General features: G+C 39.4%; 1 protein-coding gene and 1 long non-coding RNA gene across 3 annotated transcripts in view; both read left to right on the top strand.

Annotated features, from left to right (window-relative positions):
- Window positions 1-5,726, top strand: part of LOC134808281 (uncharacterized) — a 229,124-nt gene extending 223,398 nt beyond the window's left edge. Inside the window, exon 3 of the long non-coding RNA XR_010150899.1 lies at window positions 5,195-5,726. This is a non-coding gene — a long non-coding RNA (uncharacterized LOC134808281). The remainder of the gene's footprint in view (window positions 1-5,194) is intronic.
- Window positions 5,727-7,087: 1,361 nt separating this feature from the next.
- Window positions 7,088-22,862, top strand: part of PRKD1 (protein kinase D1) — a 353,235-nt gene continuing 337,460 nt past the window's right edge. The window contains exon 1 of one of the 2 annotated variants that reach the window (XM_016925950.4): window positions 7,088-7,724. In XM_016925950.4, coding sequence (XP_016781439.2) covers window positions 7,461-7,724 — 264 coding nt within the window. In that variant the 5' untranslated portion in view covers window positions 7,088-7,460. The remainder of the gene's footprint in view (window positions 7,725-22,862) is intronic. The other variant, XM_024348689.3, reaches the window with a different exon arrangement.

Below are 22,862 nucleotides of genomic sequence, written 5' to 3'. Positions count from 1 at the left end.
AAACATAATGAAAAATGTAAAGTCTCATAAAATGACATGTATTAAAGAGAGTAAACTAGCTTATAGAATAATATCAACAAATGGGATATATTGATATTCATACTAGAAGATGTTTAGCTATGACACTCATCCAGTGAGAATGGAGGAAAGTTTGTATTTCTGGAACCAATGGGCCTTGAAAATAGGATTAGAAAAATTGCATCTTTATAAAAAACAAATGTGCTGCTGTTAATGGCTTCTGAATTTGAATGTTGGATTGACTTAGTAAAAGCCAATGTGCACAATTAGAGTTGGCAACTCTAAGCAATATAGCCTTCTGAGTATATTGAAGTTGAAGGAAAAAGTGTTAGACTGGTGATTTCATTCTGTTTTCTACAGGGAACCTGAGCAAATTTTATGATACCTTGGAGTCAGCAGATGTTAGTTCTTATGAGAATAGCAGAGTTTTTACTGTCTAGAATGGAATGATATTTAGGAAATCAAGTCTTACCAAAAAACATAACATAAAAATGTAAATGCAGGTAGGTATTTTGGATATACATAAAAAGCATATGGTTAAAATCATCAACGTTTTGGACAAAAAATTTTGAAGTTTACTCATGCTTTTAAAAGTTAGAGAAATATAGCTTGAAGAAACCATTAGCAGCACTTCTTTTTAAAACTTCTTTTAATAAAGATGTAATTCTTTTAATCCTATTTTCAAGGCCCATTGGTTCCACGGATTCGAACTTTTCCTTCATTCTCCCTTCTTGTAAAAACTTAAACACTGGTAGCTGGATTTATTCTTTCAGTCTGTTGATGAACATAAGCAGATAAAAATGTCCTCCAATAGTGAAGACAACCAAACTAGTTCAATTTTGGTTGAAATTCAGAAAAAACAAATATCTGTAATGTTCTCCTCCAATTTGAAGTTAGAAGAGCAAGTAATATAACAACATTTATTTTAGTTAACTCATGCCTGCTTTTAGGAACTACTTTTAATTCATAATTGTTCACGAACCATTTGTTTAAATAATCTGATTTAGAATGTTGCTGATTATTGATGCTAAACTCACTGGTCTACATTTTGAAATCTTTTTGAAAATCAAGACATTTGTTTCTCTCCAAGAATACTTTAAGATATTTGCAATACATCCATCAGTACAGTCTTGTGATTATTTGAATGCTCATCCCCTATTTAGATAATGTGTGACCATCTTTTCACTTATTTTGAGCTTCAATTTTCTTTTAACCATTTTTTTACATCCTTTTATCTTGCTAGAGAAACCAAGCAAAATGGAGTTAGGCTTGTTTTCTCTGTTGTTTTAACATTATAGTAAGTAATGTGGCTGGCAGGAATGATGTTTGGACTAATATAGTTGATAATAGCTAGTATTTTGGGGTGATTAATAGCTAGTATTTGTGGCAGGCACTGTGTTATGTGCTTTTATATACACTAAATCATTTAATGTTCACAACTCTTGAGTAGTGTAATTTTTTACTTTACCAGTGAGGTGACTGTGGCTCCAGCCACAGTTAGTGGAGATGGTCAGGTGAGAAACCAGCCATCTCTCCTCTGAGCCACAACATTAATAAGTGGCAGATTTAGCATCAAAATTAGATCAGCCTTTTCCCCAGAGCTCATTCACATCCTACCACACTAAAGAATTTCAGATTTGTTAGCAATAGGAACTTTTATTTTCAAACAAATTTGTGGGACCCTGGTATATTAACAAATGAAAGAAGAGCTGCTTGGTTGAAAGTGAGGCAGGATGTCTAACTGTACCCATTAGGGCCTAGAGAGAACCCTAAGTCCTTCATAAGAAGTAGTTCATAAGCCCTTGTTCTATAACATAACATAAAATTCCCCAAGAGCACCGTTCATATATAACATAGAACTATTAAAGCTAATTGATTGTTTTTAGCTTATAATAATTTCTATTTACTCTTGTTCATCTACCTATCTCTATTTTTGTTCATTTTCTTGGCCTGTTTGTACTCATCCAAAACTTGAGGTGTAGTCACACTGGTTTCTGCATTTATTCCTCACCTGGATCATTTATGATTTTATAGTTGAAAGCTTTTCTTCAAGGGCCTCCTGTCCTTTCAGGGTCTCTGACTCTAGGATCATACCTAGAAATTTGGTTTCTTTCTTTCTTTCTTTTTTTGGTTTTTTGAGATGGAGTCTTGCTCTGTTGCCCAGGCTAGGGCGTTGTCTTGGCTCACTGCAAACTCCGCCTCCTGGGTTCAAGTAATTCTCCTGCCTCAGCCTCCCAAGTAGCTGGGATTACTGGTGCCTGACACCACGCCCGGCTAATTTTTTGTATTTTTATTAGAGTCAGGGTTTCACCATGTTGGCCAGGCTGGTCTCAAACTCCTGACTTTGTGATCCACCTGCCTCCGCCTCCCAAAGTGCTAGGATTATAGGCATGAGCCACTGCGCCCGGCCGAAATTTGGTTTCTTAAAGAACAAATTAGTTTTTCTTCTTGGTGAAAAATTAGGTTAACAAGTTTACCTTCTTTCCTTTTATTGTCCATGAAATCATCAGCAAGATAAGGCAGCATTTTGTCACAAAATCAGGTTTTAGCAGAAGATTTTTTGGCAGGTGTCTGTGGTTGATGTCTCCATTTGGGTCTTATTTTTCTTTTGTGCCATTATCCTTATTTAGCCTGGTCTGATGAACAATTATAGATGAACATTCTAAAGCAAGTAAACAACAATAAATTTTTAAATCATATAGTCATCCATCTATCCATCTTTATCTTCATGCACATAACATCCAGTGCTCAATAATATATAAAGGAAGGATATACTGGAACCATAATTTCTCCCTCAAATCTCTCATTTCCACATTGGTATATAATTTCTGTAATCCTCAATTTCTTAAGCTGGCAAATGTTTGGACTAGGGCATATGATCCTTTCAGCCACAGATTTGCACTTTTTTTTTTCTCACTTTCCTTTCTCTGCTGTCCATTTAATTTGGACAAAGCATATAGTGAGTGAGGCTGAGTGCCACTCAAATCAGGTTATTCTCAGCCCTTTTTCTGATTTTTGTGAATTATTGTATATTTCCAAAATGACTTGAACATACAACTATCTTTTGAAGACAACCTGACAAGATTAACATTCATCGTTGGAAATTGTTGGAAGTACCTCCACATACCTCTGCATACCCTTGCAGGTCCACATCACTTTTATGTGGGCATGAAACTTTTTTTTTTCTTTCTTTTTTTTTTTTTTTAATTTGAGATGGAGTCTTAACACTGTTGCCCGGGCTGGAGTGCAATGGCGTGATCTCAGCTCACTGCAACCTCCGCCTCCTGGGTTCAAGCAATTCTCCTGCCTCAGCCTGCCAAGTAGCTGGGATTACAGGTGCCCGCCACCATGCCCGGCTAATTTTTTGTATTTTTAGTAGAGACGGGGTTTCACTATGTTGGCCAGGCTGGTCTTGAACTCCTGACCTCGTGATCTGCCCACCTCAGCCTCCCAAAGTGCTGGGATTACAGGCGTGAGCCTAGGCCTAGGGCATGAAACTTTCTTACCCTTGCAGGTCCACATCACTTTTATGGGGAGTCTTCATTAGGGCGTGAAACTTTCTTTCCAAAGTGGTGCTCCCAGTCACTGCTAGAAGTCCCTTATTCTTGTCCTGTTAGCCAGGATTAAAATAATGAAAGCCCATTTCATGAATATAATTAATATAAGCTACTATTCAATTTCTATATCCTCTTTTCTTTTCCAAGATTAAAACACCCAGAAGAGATTAAAACCAGATTTTCCCAAATCCTTCAAGTTTTCTATGTTCAATTTCAAAGTTGCCAGAGATATACACCAGGTTTATTATAGATATTATCTGTTTATTCATTCCCTTGTCATTCAGCAAAAGTGAGCAGCAGTTGGAAAACTGTTAGATTTCAGGTGCCTACAATAGAAATTGCAATAACCAACTCCATGGGAATTTTCTGTTTGCGATGGGGAGGTCCAGTAGATACATGATTTTTTTCTTCTTGTTTTTCTTTATTCACTCTTTTGCATTCAGTAATATTTCACCTTCTTAAAAGTAATGTTAATTCTCTAGGGCATCTTTAGAATTCCTTCTCCTGTTTCCTTATCAATTATTTCCAACACCCTACATAAATCTTTCATACTATTGATAAATCATAGTCTAACAAGAAGTTATTCATACTTTTTAAAAAATTCCTCTAAGTCTCATAACTGATAAGTACCTTAAGCTCTTTCTCTCTAGAGTTCTCATCTAATCTCACATTTAAATGCCTTCTGCACACTGAGAAGATTTCTAAATGTATTTCTGACCCTCTTCTCTTTTCTGGATGCTGGACCCATATATCCAGCTCTAGATGTTATTTCTAAGTTGAATATCTAGCAGCATATCAAACTCAACATGGTCAAAGTAGAAATCTTATTTCTCCCTGAACTTGCTCACTCTCTATCTTCTGTGTCAATTATTGGCACCACCATCAGTCCAACTGCTCAGAAACTTGGGAGTCTTTTGTGACACCCTTGTTCTCTCACTCCTTGTAAATCTCTGACTCATTCAGCAAGAACTTCCGCCAACATAGAGCCTGCAGTTTCCCATTTCTTAGCATCTCTTCTACAACCATAGGAGTCTAACCCGTGTTTCTAGACTCAAAAACAGCAATAGTCTCCTACCGAGTGTCTCCACTTTTACTCTTTTCTCTTATATTCCACACAAAATCCAGAGTAATCTTTTAAAACATGCTAATTAATCTTATTATTCCCTGTTTTAAAACCTTCCAATGGGTTGGTAGTGCACTGAGAATTAAAATAAAAACACTTTACCATGGCTTTCAAGACTCCTGGTAACCTGGTTTCTATTAGCTCTCTGACCTCATCTCACGCACTTGCCCCTCTTTTCCTATGCCTTGAAAATGTTAAATATATTTCTGTGTTAGAGTCTTTGCACTCTCTGTTACCTATGCCTACAATGTTATTCCCCCAGTTCTTCTGAAGTCTACCCTTTCTATCATCCAGATTTTGGCTCAAATGTAAACTTCTCAGTGAAGTCTTCTCTCATTCCCAGTCCAGAGCAGTGCCCATTTCTTCATCCCTCCTCCCACAAGTCACTGTCTTCACCATTGGGTTTAAAAAATTCATTGCAATTATGAATATTAGAAATAATATCATTTGTGGTTTTACTCCATCCCCCCTCCCCTTTTCACCGTGATCTTTTTAGGGCAAGGACCACCTGTCTTCACAGCTGTGCAACTGGTGCCAGTACAGTGCCTGGAACAGAGAAGTCCTCAACATGCAGTTGTGATATCTATGAAACATGAATGTCTTCAGCGCTCTTGAATCTCAAGTGAAACTAGCTTTTTGTAAGTCTCTTGTAAACTGACCAGCAAGCTTTTTTTTGATAATAGAAAACTGTGGAATATTAACTTTATTCTGATTTCAAAGAAAATGAAGTATAGTTTCGGACATTTAAAAGAAAAAAACCTCCTTCAGAATTTAGAAAGGCATTTCATCAAGAAAAATTCCACCATTTTCCTAGATTAGCTGAGTCTAGAACATTAGGAAAATTACCTACCTGTATCAGGGATGAAGCGGACCACCTCATAAGTAACTATGCAGGGAAAATGTAAACACAGGTAGACCTTATCAAACCATCACATTCAGAGAATAAATTCAAGTCTCTTCAATGCAGTTGTGCAGCCTTGCAGTGTTTGGGGCTCCATTACTGACCCTGGGAACACGGTTCTAAAGGAAGCTACCTTGCAATATCTTGGGCCACAACCAGAAGTTAAGACAATAAATAAATAAATAAATAAATAAATAAAACAGAACAAAATAAGCTATACAAAATACAAAATGTTTGTTTAGGTATATTTGTGTGTACTTACGCAGGGGAAGGGGAAAGTCTAGGGAAGTGGCAAAGAGAGAGGCAGGGCTGACTACATTATCTGCGTGGCCCATTGCAAAATACAAATGTGAGACTCCTTGATTAAAAATTATGAAGAAGAACAAAACAGCGACAGTAGACTATTGTCCCAGAATATTAAGCCAAACACGGGTCTTATGAGCTGTGGCCTATACAACTGCACAGTCGCACACCCATGAAGCCCACCCTGGTTGGAGGGGAGAATTATAATTCATCTCCAACGAATGTAAAGCAATCCCCACCCTGCCAAAACAACAGTAAAAATAAACGGAGATCCAAATTAGGGCAGGTTGTGCCCAATCCTGATGGCTGTGCTTGTGATGACGGTGGCGGTGCTGAGGTGGACTTGGGGGCACTGCTCCTATATAACAGACTTTAGATTGATAGAGGAGAAGGAAAATAGTTTCTGAAGCTCCAAAGTAGAAACTTCAGGCGCAAAGAATAAGGTAAAGGAAAGGAGACCGCATCAGACCTCCCTCCTGCCCTTGGGCAGTCAATGCCTTTTCTTTCCAAAGCGACCCTCTCCTTAGATCACTGTGTATATCCGGTGCCTTAGGAGCTGGGGTGGAATACGTAGGGTTGGCTGTAAGGGCGCGTCAGAGCGACAAAAAGGGTAGAGACAAGTTTAAATCCCTTTCTGTGGAGTGGCTTCCTACCCTCTTTGGCAACAAACCCCAGGGCTCCCAGAGGGGCCTGGATGTAAGTGGGTTCCAGATGACCCATCCTCCCTTGACCCTCCGAAGGTAAGACCCAAGGGGAACCGCTGTGATCAGCATTCTTGAATTCCTCAAAAGTCACCTCACTTGTAGAAGTGCGTAGTCCTCTAGCATTTGGAAGAGGTGGCAGGGACCTTGGGGCCCGGGAAGTTCGCGACCCCAGGAAGCGGGTCTGAGGCGGTGCACCCCATCCACTCCGTCCGCAGTCGGGGCGGGGCAGCGGGACCCGAGAGGACGGGAATCCCTGTAGGGAGGGAAGGGCCGCGCCTGCCGAGGCGGTTCCGAGCCCCGCCACTCGGTTCTATCCCGGCTCGCGGAGGCTCAGGCCCCGGGAACTGCGGGCGGAGGGGGCGGCGACCGGGCACCCTGCGGCCACTGCGGCCGCTGCTCCTGCGACTCCCGCGCCCGCCGGGTGGTGGCTCCCCAGTGCCCGCCCCCAGCTCCCCTTCCCCGCCCCTCACGCCCCCTTCCCGCCCCCGCCCCCGCCCGGCGCTCGGGCCGCGCCGACCCGTCGCCCCGTCCTTCCGAGCGCGCCAGGCGGCAGATTCTTGGCGGCGGCGGCGCCTTCCCAGTGCCGGCGGCCCCGAGCCGGCTGCCGCGTTCCGGGCCGCAGAGTCCTCCCGCCTCGGCCATTTTCCCTCCTCCTCATCTCCTCCCCTTAGTCCCCTCCCCTCCCGATCCTCATCCCCTTGCCCTCCCCCAGCCCAGGGACTTTTCCGGAAAGTTTTTATTTTCCGTCTGGGCTCTCGGAGAAAGAAGCTCCTGGCTCAGCGGCTGCAAAACTTTTCTGCTGCCGCGCCGCCAGCCCCCGCCCTCCGCTGCCCGGCCCTGCGCCCCGCCGAGCGATGAGCGCCCCTCCGGTCCTGCGGCCGCCCAGTCCGCTGCTGCCCGTGGCGGCGGCAGCTGCCGCAGCGGCCGCCGCACTGGTCCCAGGGTCCGGGCCCGGGCCCGCGCCGTTCTTGGCTCCTGTCGCGGCCCCGGTCGGGGGCATCTCGTTCCATCTGCAGATCGGCCTGAGCCGTGAGCCGGTGCTGCTGCTGCAGGACTCGTCCGGGGACTACAGCCTGGCGCACGTCCGCGAGATGGCTTGCTCCATTGTCGACCAGAAGGTAAGTCGCCGCACCGCTGCCAGCCCGGCGCCTCCCCGCGGCGCAGGGGGCGCTGCCTGGCTGGCCCTCTCCGCGCCAACTTTTCGGCTCCCGGGGCTCGGCTGGCCGCCAGCCTCGCCGGCGCTCTGGAAGCGGCTGGCCCCGCCGCGGCTGGACGCCTGCAACCCGAGGCGCTGCGCTCGCTGTTGCTCATCCTCCTCTCGCCCCATCTTCCTCTATTCACCGATTTCTCTCCAGTCCGCCGCCTCCTCACCCATTTCCATCCTTCTCATGACATTTCCAGGTATCTTGCCCTTTCCTCGCCGCGCCCCTCCTTGTCCTTGAGACTTCCCGGTTTTCTTCCCCTCTCTCCCCTACGGACCCTGGACCAGCGCATTCCTGGTGCAGGAATCCTCCTTCCTGCACCAGAGTGCCCCTGGAATGACCTGGAGACAAGGAATTTCTCACCTGTCAGAAAAGCTTTTAAGAGAGTGTGATTGACTCGGCCAGTTGTCAAAACAACTGACCAGGAGTGCAGGTACCCAAGGCCTTGTCATCTTTTAGTTCCACCTCTGTATGAGCATGGAAACACATTTTCCAACGACAAAACCTGAAAGTTGCGACCTTCCTATTTTTCATTCCCGGGATGCTGATAGTAGGACGTTGAAGTGGTGGGGGTGATGTCCAGGAACACCCCGAGGCTGGCTGTGTCCTTAAGTTTGAGGCTGTGGGGCTCTGGACAGCGGCCACTGAAGGCAGGTTAGAAGGGTCATTATCCGGGGCCAGGCCGCCCCCAGAGGAGACTCAGCCCACCCACCACTGTTTACAGTTGCAGTTTGGATTTTCAGGTTGCCTCTGGAGCCATCCAGATGGATGTTGCATGGAAGGGGGTGATACAGACGTGAGGGAGAGGGGGCCATGGCGCCAGTCTTCTTAGTGTAAACAGCCAGCGTTTCAGGAGTGGAGACAGAGGTCTCTAAAGGTGCTGAATTTTTCAGCCCTAGAGGACTGGCTAGCACTCCTTTTGCTTTCTAATTATCACTTGAATAATCATGAATTGCTTTTTTAAAATTATTTGTAACGGAGTTTGCTAAACCTTAAGGGTTGTGAATTGCGGCACTGAGCACAGGAATGTTAAAAGCTCCAGGTGGAAAAAAATCACTGATCTAGAAAGTTGTGAAAGTTCTAGACTAAGGTAACAATGAGTGCCAGGAATTTATTTATGGAAATTTACTTTTATATTACGGGTAATGTCGACTGTTTGCAACTTCCAAGAAAATGACACGTTTTGTCTAATGCTGATGTAAGTCATATCATGCTCCTTTTCCACATCAGTATTGTGGAATGTCTATTGTGGGTCAGCAGGAGCACTCCTAGGCACTGTGAAAGCCTTGTACACAATCCTCTCCATTTGGATGCAGACCAGTTAATGAAACAGCAATGCTTCATAAGCACGTATACAGTGTAAAACAAAATTTCTCAAAAAGCAAAGGTAATTCTGTACAATTTTAACTTTTCTAAATTCTAAAGCAAGTGAAGTAGTGTCAGAGAATATTCAAATTGGGTCCAAGTAATATTGATAGACTTTGTTTTGACCAGCTTGAATTCTCCCTCCACCCCGCCCCCCACTTCCTCATGGAGTTCAGAATGGAGAGACTGATGCCTGGTTCAAGAGGTTTGGTAGTGGGATTTTAAATGGAGGGTGAATTCCAGGTGTCTCAGAAGCTACCAAGGGGCGTGTTACATGGAGAGAGTGAGACGAGAGCAGAGGGAGAGGGACAGCAAGCACCTATGGAATGCAGCAGGCCTGCAGGTGGTGGCCGGGCTATTTAAGGGAAGTACAGTTATGAAAAGGCCTTGAATTAAACTCAAATTGCTAGAAGCCTCAGTAATCTTTTCATAGCGACATCATACCAAGGACATCTGAAAGATGGATTTGCTGTATGGAGGTTTTAGAATGCCAAAAATGTTATGGCAGAAAGAGCACCGAAGTTCAGTCATGAGCTAGTTGGAACATGAGCCAAGACTTGAGGGAGAGACCGGGAGAAATACTGGAAAGGGAAAATCATCAGCCCTGATTGGTGACTGATTTATAAGGGGAATCCTTTCCTTTTGTATTTATTCTAGTAGTTTCTTCTCTCTCTCAAAGAAGTTTGAAAAGTTTGACTGTTTGGAATAGCTAAGGTAAAGATCTCACTTTTTTTTTAGGTTATAAAAAAGTTGGGGTTAGATTTACAGATGTGAACTTGAGGGTTATTTATATACAGAATTCTGTAAATAAATATATACTGGATAGTGTTTCTGGACAGAGGACTTTTTCAATTTCTCTGTCATTTGTCATCTCTTTCAGAATATATTATTATCCCAGCAGAAACAAAATTAAGAGAGCTGAAGGTCCATCACAGGATACAGGATCTCTGTGTGTTGTGACAGTAGGAATGGCAGAGTGTCAGTGTGGAGTTAAGGAAGTGGGAGGGAGTTCTTTTGTCTTCTATTTCAGTTTTTTTTTGGAAGTACCTTATGAGGACGTCAGCTATGAGGAAGGATGACAGGAGTTTGGGGATTGGATGTTTCAGGAGAGAGCAGAGGGTTTGAAATCATTTACGATTTACTATGTGGGCTGAAGTCGTGTGGAACTTACAGCAGAAGGTTCTCCTGAATCTTTCTGAGTCTTCCACATCTGTTGTTTTAAATGTCTTAAGAAGTTTTTCATTCACTTTGTTCAGGAGCTCTCTAAATACTAACATAGATCATACGAGCATTGGAAATATTAGCTGACGGTTTCAGTAACATCACAGGACATTTCCTTTGGGATGAGCAACTGAGGTGTACAAGGCTGCATAAGGTTCCCTGAGAAACTCACCTGTAAATTATTATTGTTATTATTTAGAATTTAGAGTATAGTTGTTCTCTAATGATGTAGCAGACACGATTGTACTTGAAACATTGTGATGGTAATTCAACAAAAAATACTTATTTTAAGATAACGTACACTAAGTATATACTGACTTATATAAGTAAAGAATTATTTCTTTCATCTTCTAGTTTAGGTGAAAAATCTAGTCTTGCTTTTTTGTATGTAACAATGTATGGCTATATAATATGTTATTCTTTCTTTTTAGAAAGTATTGATCCAGGGTTTTATTTACATTATGTTTATTTATTTAGTTTGCAAGTGTGTGACATTGAAGCCTGGTTGTATATAAAGATATGTATTCTGTTAGCGTACATGGTTATTGTTTTCAGGAGGGTAAAAAATAATAACAATCATTGACTTCACTTTGAAACACTGTTACTTTCTACTGTCAAAGAAACCTTGAATATGTAGACTGAGGAGGAATTGTTTTAAAGCAAGGAAAAAAAATTCCAGAGGAAGGGCTAGTTTGGTTTCATAGTACATCATCTACCTATCTACCACACACACAAACACACACACATACTTTTTCTTTTCTTTTTTTTTTTTTTTCCTCAAATGAGCTGTGTTACTCTTTAGGGATGCTTGATGCCATTAATATGATTGTTCATTTTGGCTATTACCTTATTAGAAAGGCAACTGATATTTTACTCTTAAATGTACTTAAATGGAGTAATAGCATTTATAAGACTCCTGGCATATAGTTTCACTTTTCAGAATCATCTTTTGGCTAAAGAAATTTAACAGTGAGATTTTAAGTAGATAGCTCACTAAAGAAGTAAGGTTAGTGCCTTGGTTTGAAAGTAGCATTACTTTGCTTGTAATTGTTTCACTTTAATTGTATTATACATTGTTTTCTTAATAGTTGTGGTGTCATTTTTCTCTTTATTACTAATTTTAGATACTCCGCACATTCCACATAGATTGAGAAAGCCGAAAGTAATTAGGTGCTTGATCAATCCAACTCCCCTGGACCAACAAACTCCTTTTAAACTAATGATGGTCTTTGGGGCTTAGGTGTATATATTTTTATTCCAATTTTATAATTGGCTATATTATATGTCTACTGATTTCTGATTTAATGATGAAGTATAGAATTTGTCATTTTACTGTGTGTGTGTTTTTTTTTTTTTTTTGACAGAATCTCACTCTCTTGCCCAGGCTGGAGTGCAGTAGCACAATTACAGCTCACTGCAGTCTTGGCCTCCAGGCTTAAGTGATCCTCTCACCTCAGCCCCTTGAGTAGCTGGGTCTACAGGTATGGGCGACCATGCCTGGCTAATTTTTAAATTTTTCGTAGAGATGGTATTTTGCCATATTGCCCAGGCTGGTCTGGAACTCCTGGGATCAAGAGGTCCTCCTACCTCGGCCTCCCAAAGTGCTGGGATTTAAGGAATCCCACTGGGTGTGAGCCACTGGGCCTGGCCTATTAGGTGATTCTTAAGTAATATAATTTTAGTACTCTAATTTTATTTTTATTATTTTATTTTTTGAAACAAGGCCCAGACTACAAGTACAGTATACAATCATAGCTCACTGCAGCCTCAAAGTCTTGGCTAATGTGATCCTCCTGCCACAGCGTCCCAAGTGTTTGGGACTACAAGTGTGTGCCACCACATCTGACTAATTTTTATAATTTTTTTATACAGACAATGTCTCACTGTGTTGCCCAGGCTGTTATTGATTTCCTGGCCTCAAGCAATCCTCCCACCTCAGCCTTCCAAAGTGCTGGGATTGCAGGCATGAGCCACTGTGCCCTGCCTGTATTTTTAAAATTTAAATTTCTTTTCAAGTTTAATAATGTAACAGGATTATATTTTGGAACTGTATATTATGTATTACAGATGTGGAATATATATATAGTAGATTATGTTTAATTATTTTTTAAATATATTTTTAAGAGCTTCGTTATCCTTGTATAGCCTCCAGATGTGAAGTATTGTTTTATATTTTGTGTTATAGACTGCAAAAAATGAGGCCTCATCACATATCTCACAATCCCAAAGAGAAACTCTGCTTTATATTTTTCTTTTTTTCTTTACTTTTTCTTTTTTTTTTTTTTTTTTGAGATGGAGTCTGGCTCTGTTGCCCAGGCTGGAGTGCAGTGGCGCAATCTCGGCTCACTGCAAACTCTGCCTCCTGGGTTCACAGCATTCTCCTGCCTCAGCCTTCCAAGTAGCTGGGACTACAGGCGCCTGCCACCATGCACGGCTTTTTTTTTGTATTTTTAGTAGAGATGGGGTTTCACCGTGTTATCCAGGATGGTCTCGATCTCCTGACCTCGTGATCCGCCCGCCTTGGCCTCCCAAGAGAAACTCTGCTTTATATTTTTCTATCAATTCACAGACTTATAAACCTTTTTAAAACAGGTATCTACTATTTGACAGTTTACACAAGAATATCCTGTGAGACTGTGAAGTTAAAACCATTAAGCCTTGTAGTCCATGGGCTGGGAAGAGTTGGATGATTGGCTCATTTGATAAATACATGAATTCATTTGGGCCTTTAGATTCAGAATTGAGATCAATCTGAAAGAGTAAAAGTACACTGTGTATGGTGGTGGTGGTGGTGGGGGTTACTGGAATAAGGTTTAAAAACTTGCCCCAGAAGACCATACTTCATGACTGTGCTGTTTATTTTCACCAGATTCCTATCATAGCTTTTATGGGAGATTTATAACTTTATTTTCTAATGATTATTACCTTTTTTTGTGAGATGATTGTATGTAAGTCTTCACTAATTTATTCATGAATAACTGTTACTGACCTTACTAGAGAATGCAGAACATTTGTAAGTCAATGAATGTATATTTGTGACTTATCTAAGATTACTTTGAGATTTAAAGACAATACATGTAACATACATACTGCTTTGTAAATACATGCATAATAAATGCTGTTGTTTACTAAAGCTTAAAGCTCTATAGACTAGCATACTGTCTTATTAACAAAAGAAATTTATATTTATCTTATTCTTATATGAATATATAATTAAAATTATAATATTAAAAAAAGCAATATGGCTGTAAGGCCCAGGTGACATCTTTTTCCTGCCCTCTGTATCAGGGCAAATCTTAGAAGTAGTTATGTTTTGAAACAGTTTCTCAAATCTCAAACTCTCAGCATTCTTTAAGGACTAATCTAATTATTACTAAATGAAAGACACATTTGCTGATAAAAGTAAAGCATATTTTCATTGCTTTTTATTATTTTTGACAGAAAGATGATTTAACTCCTTTTCAATTACAAGTGCAATGTCAATGGTATTTCACTTCATTTTTTAAAAAGGAAATAAAATAGATAAAGGTGCAACATTTGGGAACACAATGATTCAAAATTCTGGTTCTCAAGACCAAAATTTAAAGCTTATTTGCAGATCATCGCTTGATACTTGAGAAGGAAGGTGCTTGGAAATGACGTAGGGAGATTGCAATTTGCTGTCATGCTAACATCTAGAGGTTGTTTGCTAAATTGTTCCATCTGATGATAGCTAATATAACATAATTGGTTGTGCATATGCAGAAATGTCATTTTGAGATGAGAAGGCAAATTTACTGGGAAACAATTGAGTTATCAGTTTGGCAAAACCAATCACAAGTCTTTTTTAGATATTCCCACTGCCTACCACTTATCTGTCATGGAAGTCCATGCCCCATTATAAAACCTTTAGAAAACCACAATCTTTAATTATTTATAAATCTTTTAAAGAAGAGTGTAATGGATAATTATATGAAACTTTGTGTGTGTGTGTGTGTGTGTGTGTGTATTAGACTGGAATCATTGAATAAGCTCTCAAACTATACCAAATAACTAGTATAATGATCAATATTGCAGGGCTGGACTCAAGAGTGTTAGAACTTGGTAGAATGCAGTCTTATAGGTGTTGATGGTAACATGAAGTTTCCTTCCTTGCTTTGTTTTTATATTTGTTTGCTTTGATTTATGTATCAGGGTAATCTTTGACCTCTGACCTTGCAACATCACCTTGTTTAAGGTGAAAAATCTAAACCCAAATGTGGCAATAGAGGTAAAAATATAGGGTGTTTTTTTAATAATAAAAGATACAACTCATCTTTTAATTTCCCCAGCATTACTTTAGAGTGATTTTGAAAATGAGATTTCAATTTCTTAAATCTTTTCTTGTTGTTGGAATATGTTGGAACAAAACAAGACAAGTGCTTCCTTCCTTCCTTCCTTGTTTCCTTCCTTCCTTTTCTTTTCTTCTCTCTTTTCTTTTCTTTCTCCCCTTCCTTCCTTTTCTCTTTTCTTTTCTCCTTCCTTCCTTCCCTCCTTCCTTCCTACCTTCCTTCCTCTCTTTCTCTCTCTCTCTCTCTCTTTCTCAGGGTCTCACTTTTGTCACTCAGGCTGGAGTGCAGTGGCACCGTCTGAGCTCACTGCAGCCTCAACTTCCCAAGCTCAGGTGATTCTCCCACCTCAGCCTCCCGAGTAGCTGAGACTACAGATATGTGCCACCACGCCTGGATGATTTTCTGTATTTTTAGTAGAGACAGGGTTTTGCCATGTTGCCAGGATGGTCTTGAACTCCTGTGCTCAAGTGACCCACCTGCTTTGGCCTCCCAAAGTGCTAGGATTATAGTTATGAGCCACTGCGCTCAGCCTCATTTCCCTCTTTCTATTGATAGAATTTAGATACAAAGAAAATGGTGATTTTCCTTACAACTATTCAAAACATTTTTTAATCTATAAGAATATGAGATATTTCCCACAGGAATTCTTTTAATACTGTTAACCAAATATTTTTGTGCCATTAAAAACCAGTTGTGATAGCACCACTTGAAGTTATTTGGCAGCAGAGAAATTCACGTTGTTCTGTTTCTTACTTTTTCTGGTCTCATCTAGAAAAACAGATCATTAAATATACAGAGTGTTCAATTGTATGGCCACTATGGATGTTATGGAATATCATATAATTTAAATAGTTAAGAACTGGTACAAAAACAATGCATATTCAGACAAATTTCGGCTGTCTAAATCTACAGTTTCCTGTGTAGAAGTTTCTTCCAAAGTTATGAAAGGTTTTATTTGGCTTAAGCCAGACAATTGATATAGTAGCTTAGCAATGTTGGCAAACATGAAACTTAGATTTTAAAATATGCAATCACACAGGAATTTTGTTCAACTTATTTTGGTGAAAAGGAAAAAAATATACACCCTTCACTAGTTCATTGGCATCTATTCTGACTAAACCACTGATTGATGAGGAACTAGTGAATGTATTGCTTGTTTTTAGGCACAATTTCAGGAATTTCTGAATGCTTCTCTCCTTAATTGTCAGCAGCCACTTTTCCCCGCATATATTATAAAACAGTTGAAAAGTATTAATTTAGTAATGAAAATATGAATGAAAAGTATGAATGTGCATAATATATGGTGTTGTTGATAATTAGTTTGATTTTTTCCTACACTCAGTGTTCTTACAGTTAGGTGATTCTCTTAACCTGAGCAATTGCTCAGTGTAGGGTGAAAAGATTAAAGAGATTGCTTATTTGCAGTTATGTAAATATCCACAGTAATCATGAACATTTTTATTTTTCAGTTTGTTTGATTCCATAGCAATTCTGGTTAGGAGTGGCATGTTATACAGGCTTTTGCAAAAGTATTGACATTATTTCACACAATGTCTTGTACAGTCAGAGAGATTGGGGAGGAGAGGACTGAAGGGGCAGTTAAAAACTAGAAATAAAGAGTCAAATGGTAAATTGAAAAGGCCAGAAAAGTGGAACATTAGATTAAAGGGTCACCACTTGTGTTACGGCAAGTATTTCAGCTACTGTGAGCAGGTGAACATTGAGATCTAATGGTTAGCACCATCTGAAAATATATTCAGAAGCTTCCTAATCAAATTGTACATATGGTACATATTTTTGGTGTCATTGGGGTCATAATAAGGGTTTTTCTTTTACATTTTTGTAAATTACTATTTGATATTTTCATAGTTCTGACTGTTTGAATTACCTGTCTCACGTTGAGTTCCCTTTGTAACACTGCAGGTGATCCTACAAGATTCTTTCTCCCTCCCCAGCATTATTAAGGTATAATTTACTAATAAAAATTATATATACTATGATATATAATGTTTTGGTACATGTATACATTGTGCAGTGATTAAATCAAGCTAATTAACATGTCCATCATCTCACAGACTTATCTTTTCTTGTGTGTGTGGTGAGAACATTTAAAATCTACAATCAGGCAATATATTATTTCCTGCTTTGAAAAAATCAATTTTGGGGTACTAGGCTTAGTACCTGGGTGACAAAATAATCTGTACAGCCCCCCCATGACACAAGTTTACCTATGTAACAAAACCGTACATGTACCCCAGAAACTAAAATAAAAGTTAAAAAAATCTATTTTTTACTTAAAAAATTATCTACAGGTATGTAGATTTGCTATAATCATACTCTTCAGTTCATAGCACATTTTTTTCATCAGTCCAAGTAAGGATCCTATTGCGTTATGTTTTATTTTGTTTCATTATTTATTTTCAACCAGGCATTGGAAGAACTGTGGTATATGTATGAAGTATTGTATCTTGACAGTTGAAGCTTGTTTCAGTATACAAAGTTTTTCACAAGGTAATAGATGGTTAAGATAAAATTAAAAGGGTATTCAGCATTTTAAATAAAGAGCTGTATCTCTTTTCTTTTTCATAAACAATAGAATAAAAAGAATCTGAATATAATTAAATTCTAACTTGATATGTCACAAACAGAAACGTATTTCTACATCAACTAAAATAATTTGTTCAAATATGAAATCCATGTATCATTACATGAGCCTGCTGTTTTTTTTGTAAATGGTTTAAGTTGACTTTTGACTAGGAATTTTTTTGCTTGAAATTTATTCACCGACATTTATGTTGATGTAAATTTCAAACTTTCTTAAGAATCAAAGCACTTTTCATTAATTATTAAGATTAATCTGTTAGGTTAAAGTGTTAATAAAAGTTTTTAAACTGTCAGTTTTGGCCATACCAAAAATACAGAGCCTTTTCCTAGGTTGTCTAAATCCATCATATTAATGACATAATAATTACAGGATGATTATGGAACTATTTCTTTGTTTTGGGTGAATGACTAGCTAGAAAGAGACTGGGGATTCAGTTCTAGTTCAGGTGCTAGAATTAAGTTCCAGAGACTTGATTGAATTAGGCCATTTATCAATAGTCAAATGTTTATTAAAGACACTCTTTCTTAAGCTTTTTATCAATTAAACATGAACATTTCCCCCCCTCCCTTCTAACTCCTCACATTGTTCAGAAATGGTGGTAGGCTTGTGTTCTGGTAGGGCCTCTTGGGTTGGACCAGGGAGTTCTTATCATTACAAAAAGTGGCTATGTCCTTTTCAGAGTGTTAGGAGATCATGGTTAGAATTTAGGGAGGAACACACTTAAGGGAGCATTTGGCAGAGGGACTAGGAGGAGTTTGAAGACATTTAAGTGTGACTTCTTTGCCACGGGAAAAAGGGATTATTAGGGTGAGACTTGATACTATTTCTTAGCCTACAGAAAGGGGAGGTCTACTGTCCATTTTGAGACATCTGTATAGTTCTGTGGTGCAAAGCTGGTGTCATCTTTGCATTTAGCATCCTTGGAAGGCTTGGTCTGTGTCTCTAATATGGAAATCTGCAGGTAAGAACATGGGTGACCAACAGAGTCGCAGTTATTTAGAGATTGGTTAGTGCTGTTAGATCCTCAGAACAGTAACACTAGAGGTTATGACCACTTGACCAAACAGCCGTAGCTTTTTCACCATTGTCAAAAGCAGGAAAGAGTTGGGGAATGGTATCAGTTAATCTTTGGTGATGACTTTGAATCAGTGGTGGTGAATAGACCTGAAACAGTGACAACAGGCAAAGTCTGTGGGCTTCTGAGACTTATGGCACCTGAGGGCAGAAAAGAACATGACAGCACAGCTCTGACCTTCCTGTGGCTAGAGCCAGAAGAAATGGCCATACTAGATCACTCAGGAATAACAGTGGAAAGAGATCTTGGAGGTTGCTTTTTACAAGCGGAGTAGTCCTCTTTAGAAATTTCATGAGCATCACAGGTGAGAGCTGCAAAGAGCAACTTCATGATGACCTGTCTGTAAGAATTTTGAAAAGCTTATCCCAGGAACCTTGGGTCATGATAGACAAGGTTCCAGGGCCTCTTCTGGAAAATTCTGTGAGTGTCAAAGCACCTTGAACTGGTGGTTTCTCTCACAGTACAATGGCCAGCAGAGGGGAGCCTCCAGGAACAAAACCTTCCTGACATTTACTTTGTGTGCCAATCTGTATCTTGGCTTTGCATTTGTCTTTTCTGATTTTCACAGCAGCCCTTTGTGGTAGTAATTTTATCTCTATTTTAAGGATGAAGAAACTAAAGGTTGGAGAGGTTAAATTATTTACCTCAAGTCACATAGCTACTATGTAAAAAGCAGACCCTCCCAATACTTTATTCGCTTGCTTGAAAGGCCGTAGATTTGTACGAAGAGTTTGGAATTATCAGATTATGGGAGGAAATTTAAATCTTCCTATTATGTTGGCTGAAATTTACTTAAAAATGCTTAAACTTTGACAGTGTGGTATTATTGATTTATTTAAATTATTCCTTAGTCTAGAAGGCTTCCCTCATCTGGAATTCGCATCCCAGTTAGTGACCAGCTAGAATCCTAGTCACTTTGGAGGCCACTACTACAAGGATTCTCTTATTGGTGGCAAGATTCCCCCCCACTTCCCACCCCTTCAGCATTTATAATTAATAGAACATTAGAACTGGACTGTCATTGGGGAAATTAGTGAAATTTGAGAAATATTTTTATATCTCTTTTAGAAATACTAAATCTGCCTGTTTTAAAGATACTCGTCACCCTTGAGGAATCATATGATCTATAGTACGTCTAATTGTAAATTTTTTTTGAAATATATTTCTGTTTATGTAGCAGAATTTGGTTTGGAATTTGCTCCTCTGGTAACAAAATTGTGGAGATAGCCAGTCCTTACCCACCTGGACATTTTCAGATGCCACTGTCTTCATCCAAAGAAGTTAATTACCTTGTGTAACTGAATTGGCCTTTTTTCCAATAAGATGTGGCCACCAAGTGTTGTGGAAGAAGAGATTATGGTAAGACCATATATTGATCATTGTGGTTCAAAAGTAGTAGATGTAAAGAATTACATTTATCAGTGTAAATCAATGAATCATTCTTGAATAGTACACTGATTCTGAGCAGGTTCTGAGAAAACAACTAAGGGTCCTTAAGAAAAGTGCCTTTCAGGCTGGGCGTGGCGGCTCATGCTGTAATCCCAGCACTTTGGGAGACTGAGGTGGGCAGATCACAAGGTCAGGAGATCAAGACCATCCTGGCTAACATGGTGAAACCCCGTCTCTACTAAAAATACAAAAATTAGCCAGGCCTGGTGGCGGGCGCCTGTAGTCCCAAGAGGCTGAGGCAGGAGGATGGCATGAACCCGGGAGGCGGAGCTTGCAGTTAGCCGAGATCGTGCCACGGGAAAAAAAAAAAAAAAAAAAAAAGAAGTGCCATTCAGTGTTTGCTTTTCTTATTTATTTATTTAGAGATGGAGTGTTGCTCTGTCCCCCAGACTGAAGTGCAGTGTGATCTCAGCTCACTGTAACCTTCACCTGCCGGTTCAAGCAATTCTTCTGCCTCAGCCTCCTGAGTAGCTGGGATTACAGGCATGTGCCACCACGCCTAGCTAATTTTTGTATTTTTTGTAGAGAGAGGGTTTTACTATGTTGACCAGGCTGGTCTCGAACCCGCCTTGGCCTCTCAAAGTTCTGAGATTACAGGCGTGAGCCACTGTGCCCGGCCTGCTTTCCTTTTAGAAGTAGTATTTGGGTTGTATATTTGCTAAGGGTCATTCTTCACAAATATGTATGTTTACTCTTTTAATAAAGTTTGTTTGCTTGGTTATTTTTTGTCAATTATGAGTGAAGCCACCTGAAGGTAAACTTACTCCCACTTGTACATGATCAATCACAAGCTAAGTAGAAGTTTTCTTTCCACTTCAGTGGTTGAATTGAATTGTGAATTGCCTTGCATCCTTTCACATTGTCTGTGTCCAGGGCTAATGCCAACACGTAACTTCCCTCGTAGACTAATTGTACTTTCCTCAAACTTTATAAAAATGTAGATGTAAGTGTGTCTATATATAAAGAGAGATGAGTTGACCTAAAGCACATTCATAATTCAGTTCAATTCTAACGGTTCCTGCCCTGAATGAGTACTGCATAGCATATAGTAAAGTAGTTTTCCCTAATGTACTAGAAAGGTGCTTTTCTTTGATGTATTTGGAACTTTTGAACTTTAGTACAATGGACAACTTACATAGAGACTTCTCTTTTCACGAGTTACTGGTAGTATCTTGCTAATGAAAAGGCAGCAGACATCTCCAGCTGTACTAGAGGTCTGAATTTACTAGATATCTGTTAGTCAAGTACTGTGCCTTGTAAACCTTATCTTCAGATAACTCATCTTAGCTAGTTGGACACAGGGCATCAGTTGTTGCTTGAGTAGTAAAGCGAATCACGCATGCCTAGCTTTCCTTTACCAAATTACGAGTACTCAGAAATAACTGATTAGCTTCAGAGCAGCCTTTGTGACAGATGTTAATTTCATCTACTAATGTGGAATGTCAACTAGGATGTAGATCTTAACAATATTTACATAAATCCAGTGACTTCCATACATTTTTGAAGAATGAAAAACTACATCTTGCATGATCTTTGCTTTTTTTTCAATTCTTTGAGAAGGATAAGGAGCAAAAGTAAACATAGAGTGAGGATGGACTAATGGAGAGGAGTTGCTCTAATACACTAAATTAAATAGGCTGACCATATGCTCTGTTGTCCAGGACAGTCCCAATTCCATGCCTGTTGTCCTGGAATTCTTTTAAATTGTATATTCACTAACAAAAACAAACAATAAAGAAAGACAGAAAGAAAAACCTGACTTAGGGCAGACATTTTATTACCTTTTGGCCAAAAAACCTGTACATTTAAGGAGAAAGGTAAAACTTACATTTCATAGAAAGAGTCATCAAATCATGTATATTAACCATGTCATTTTTGGTAACTCTTCTAAATGGTTTAAGCTAAAAACAAAAACAAACACCCTACTTAGCTTAGAATGTTATCCACTTTGAAACAAATGTTTCTGTATAACTTAAAAATGTAAAGACAACTAACATTTAGAATTCATTTCTTAAGCTAATTGCTTAGTCTCACTTTGAATGTAATATATAAAGTAGTTTCAATGCTCTTTTTCAACCAGTCAGTAATCCAAGATACTGCAATAGTGCATTTGTATCAAACAGCAAATAACTTTGATTATTGTGGTAGTACATACTAAATTGATTCTGGAGATACATAATACCTTTATTAATTCAAGTAGTTAAACAGAAAAGCCTGCTTTGAAGCTTTAGCTTAAAGTGCTCTTCACAGTCATGACAAAGGCAAAATACATGGACTTAGATGTAGAAGGGTGACACTGTTTATCATAGTTTCAAGTTGTACTTTATTGTGTTCTTTTCACTGGAGAAAATACGGTTAGCAAAAAAAGGAGGAACACTATACACAGATGTCTTTGATTATTTAGAAAATTTGTTTTTTATTTAAAAAATAAGTAGGCAAATAAGAGAGATAAAATTTTGGAAGTTGTGTTGTCCCAAAATAGGAATGTACGGACTGTAGCGCATATTTGCTTAAGATGTTCAGAGTCATGGTCTGGGTGAAGCAGATATATGAGTTATACCTATTACTCTATACTTGGTTTCTGTTGATGAATATACTATTGAAGTCATGTTAAGAATTATAGATTTGGAAGTCACAATGTTGAATATTCTGGCTCTGAAAAATAATGCAAGTCAGGGGACAAAAGCCACTTGAAAAGGAACTTGATTTAATCATTCCTGTTTAGAATTTTCTCCACGTGGAAAATTATGATTTTTATACTTTAATTAAATAATTTTTTTTTTGAAAATTACAAAATAACACTTCGTGGTAGGCTAAATAATGACCCTCCAAGATGTCTACATCCTAATCCCTGGAACCTTTGAATGTTACCTTATAGGTCAAATGGGACTTTGTAGATGTTGTTAAGGATTTTGAAACAGGGAGATGATACTGTGTTATCCAGGTGGGTCCAGTCCAATCGCATAAGACCTTAAAAGTAGACAGTTTTCCTAACTAGGTCAGACAGGTGAATATGAAGAGCAGGAGCG

Source organism: Pan troglodytes, chromosome 15, assembly GCF_028858775.2.
Source record: "Pan troglodytes isolate AG18354 chromosome 15, NHGRI_mPanTro3-v2.0_pri, whole genome shotgun sequence".
Lineage (NCBI taxonomy): Eukaryota > Metazoa > Chordata > Mammalia > Primates > Hominidae > Pan > Pan troglodytes.
This window is presented reverse-complemented; position numbering and strand designations above follow the sequence as displayed.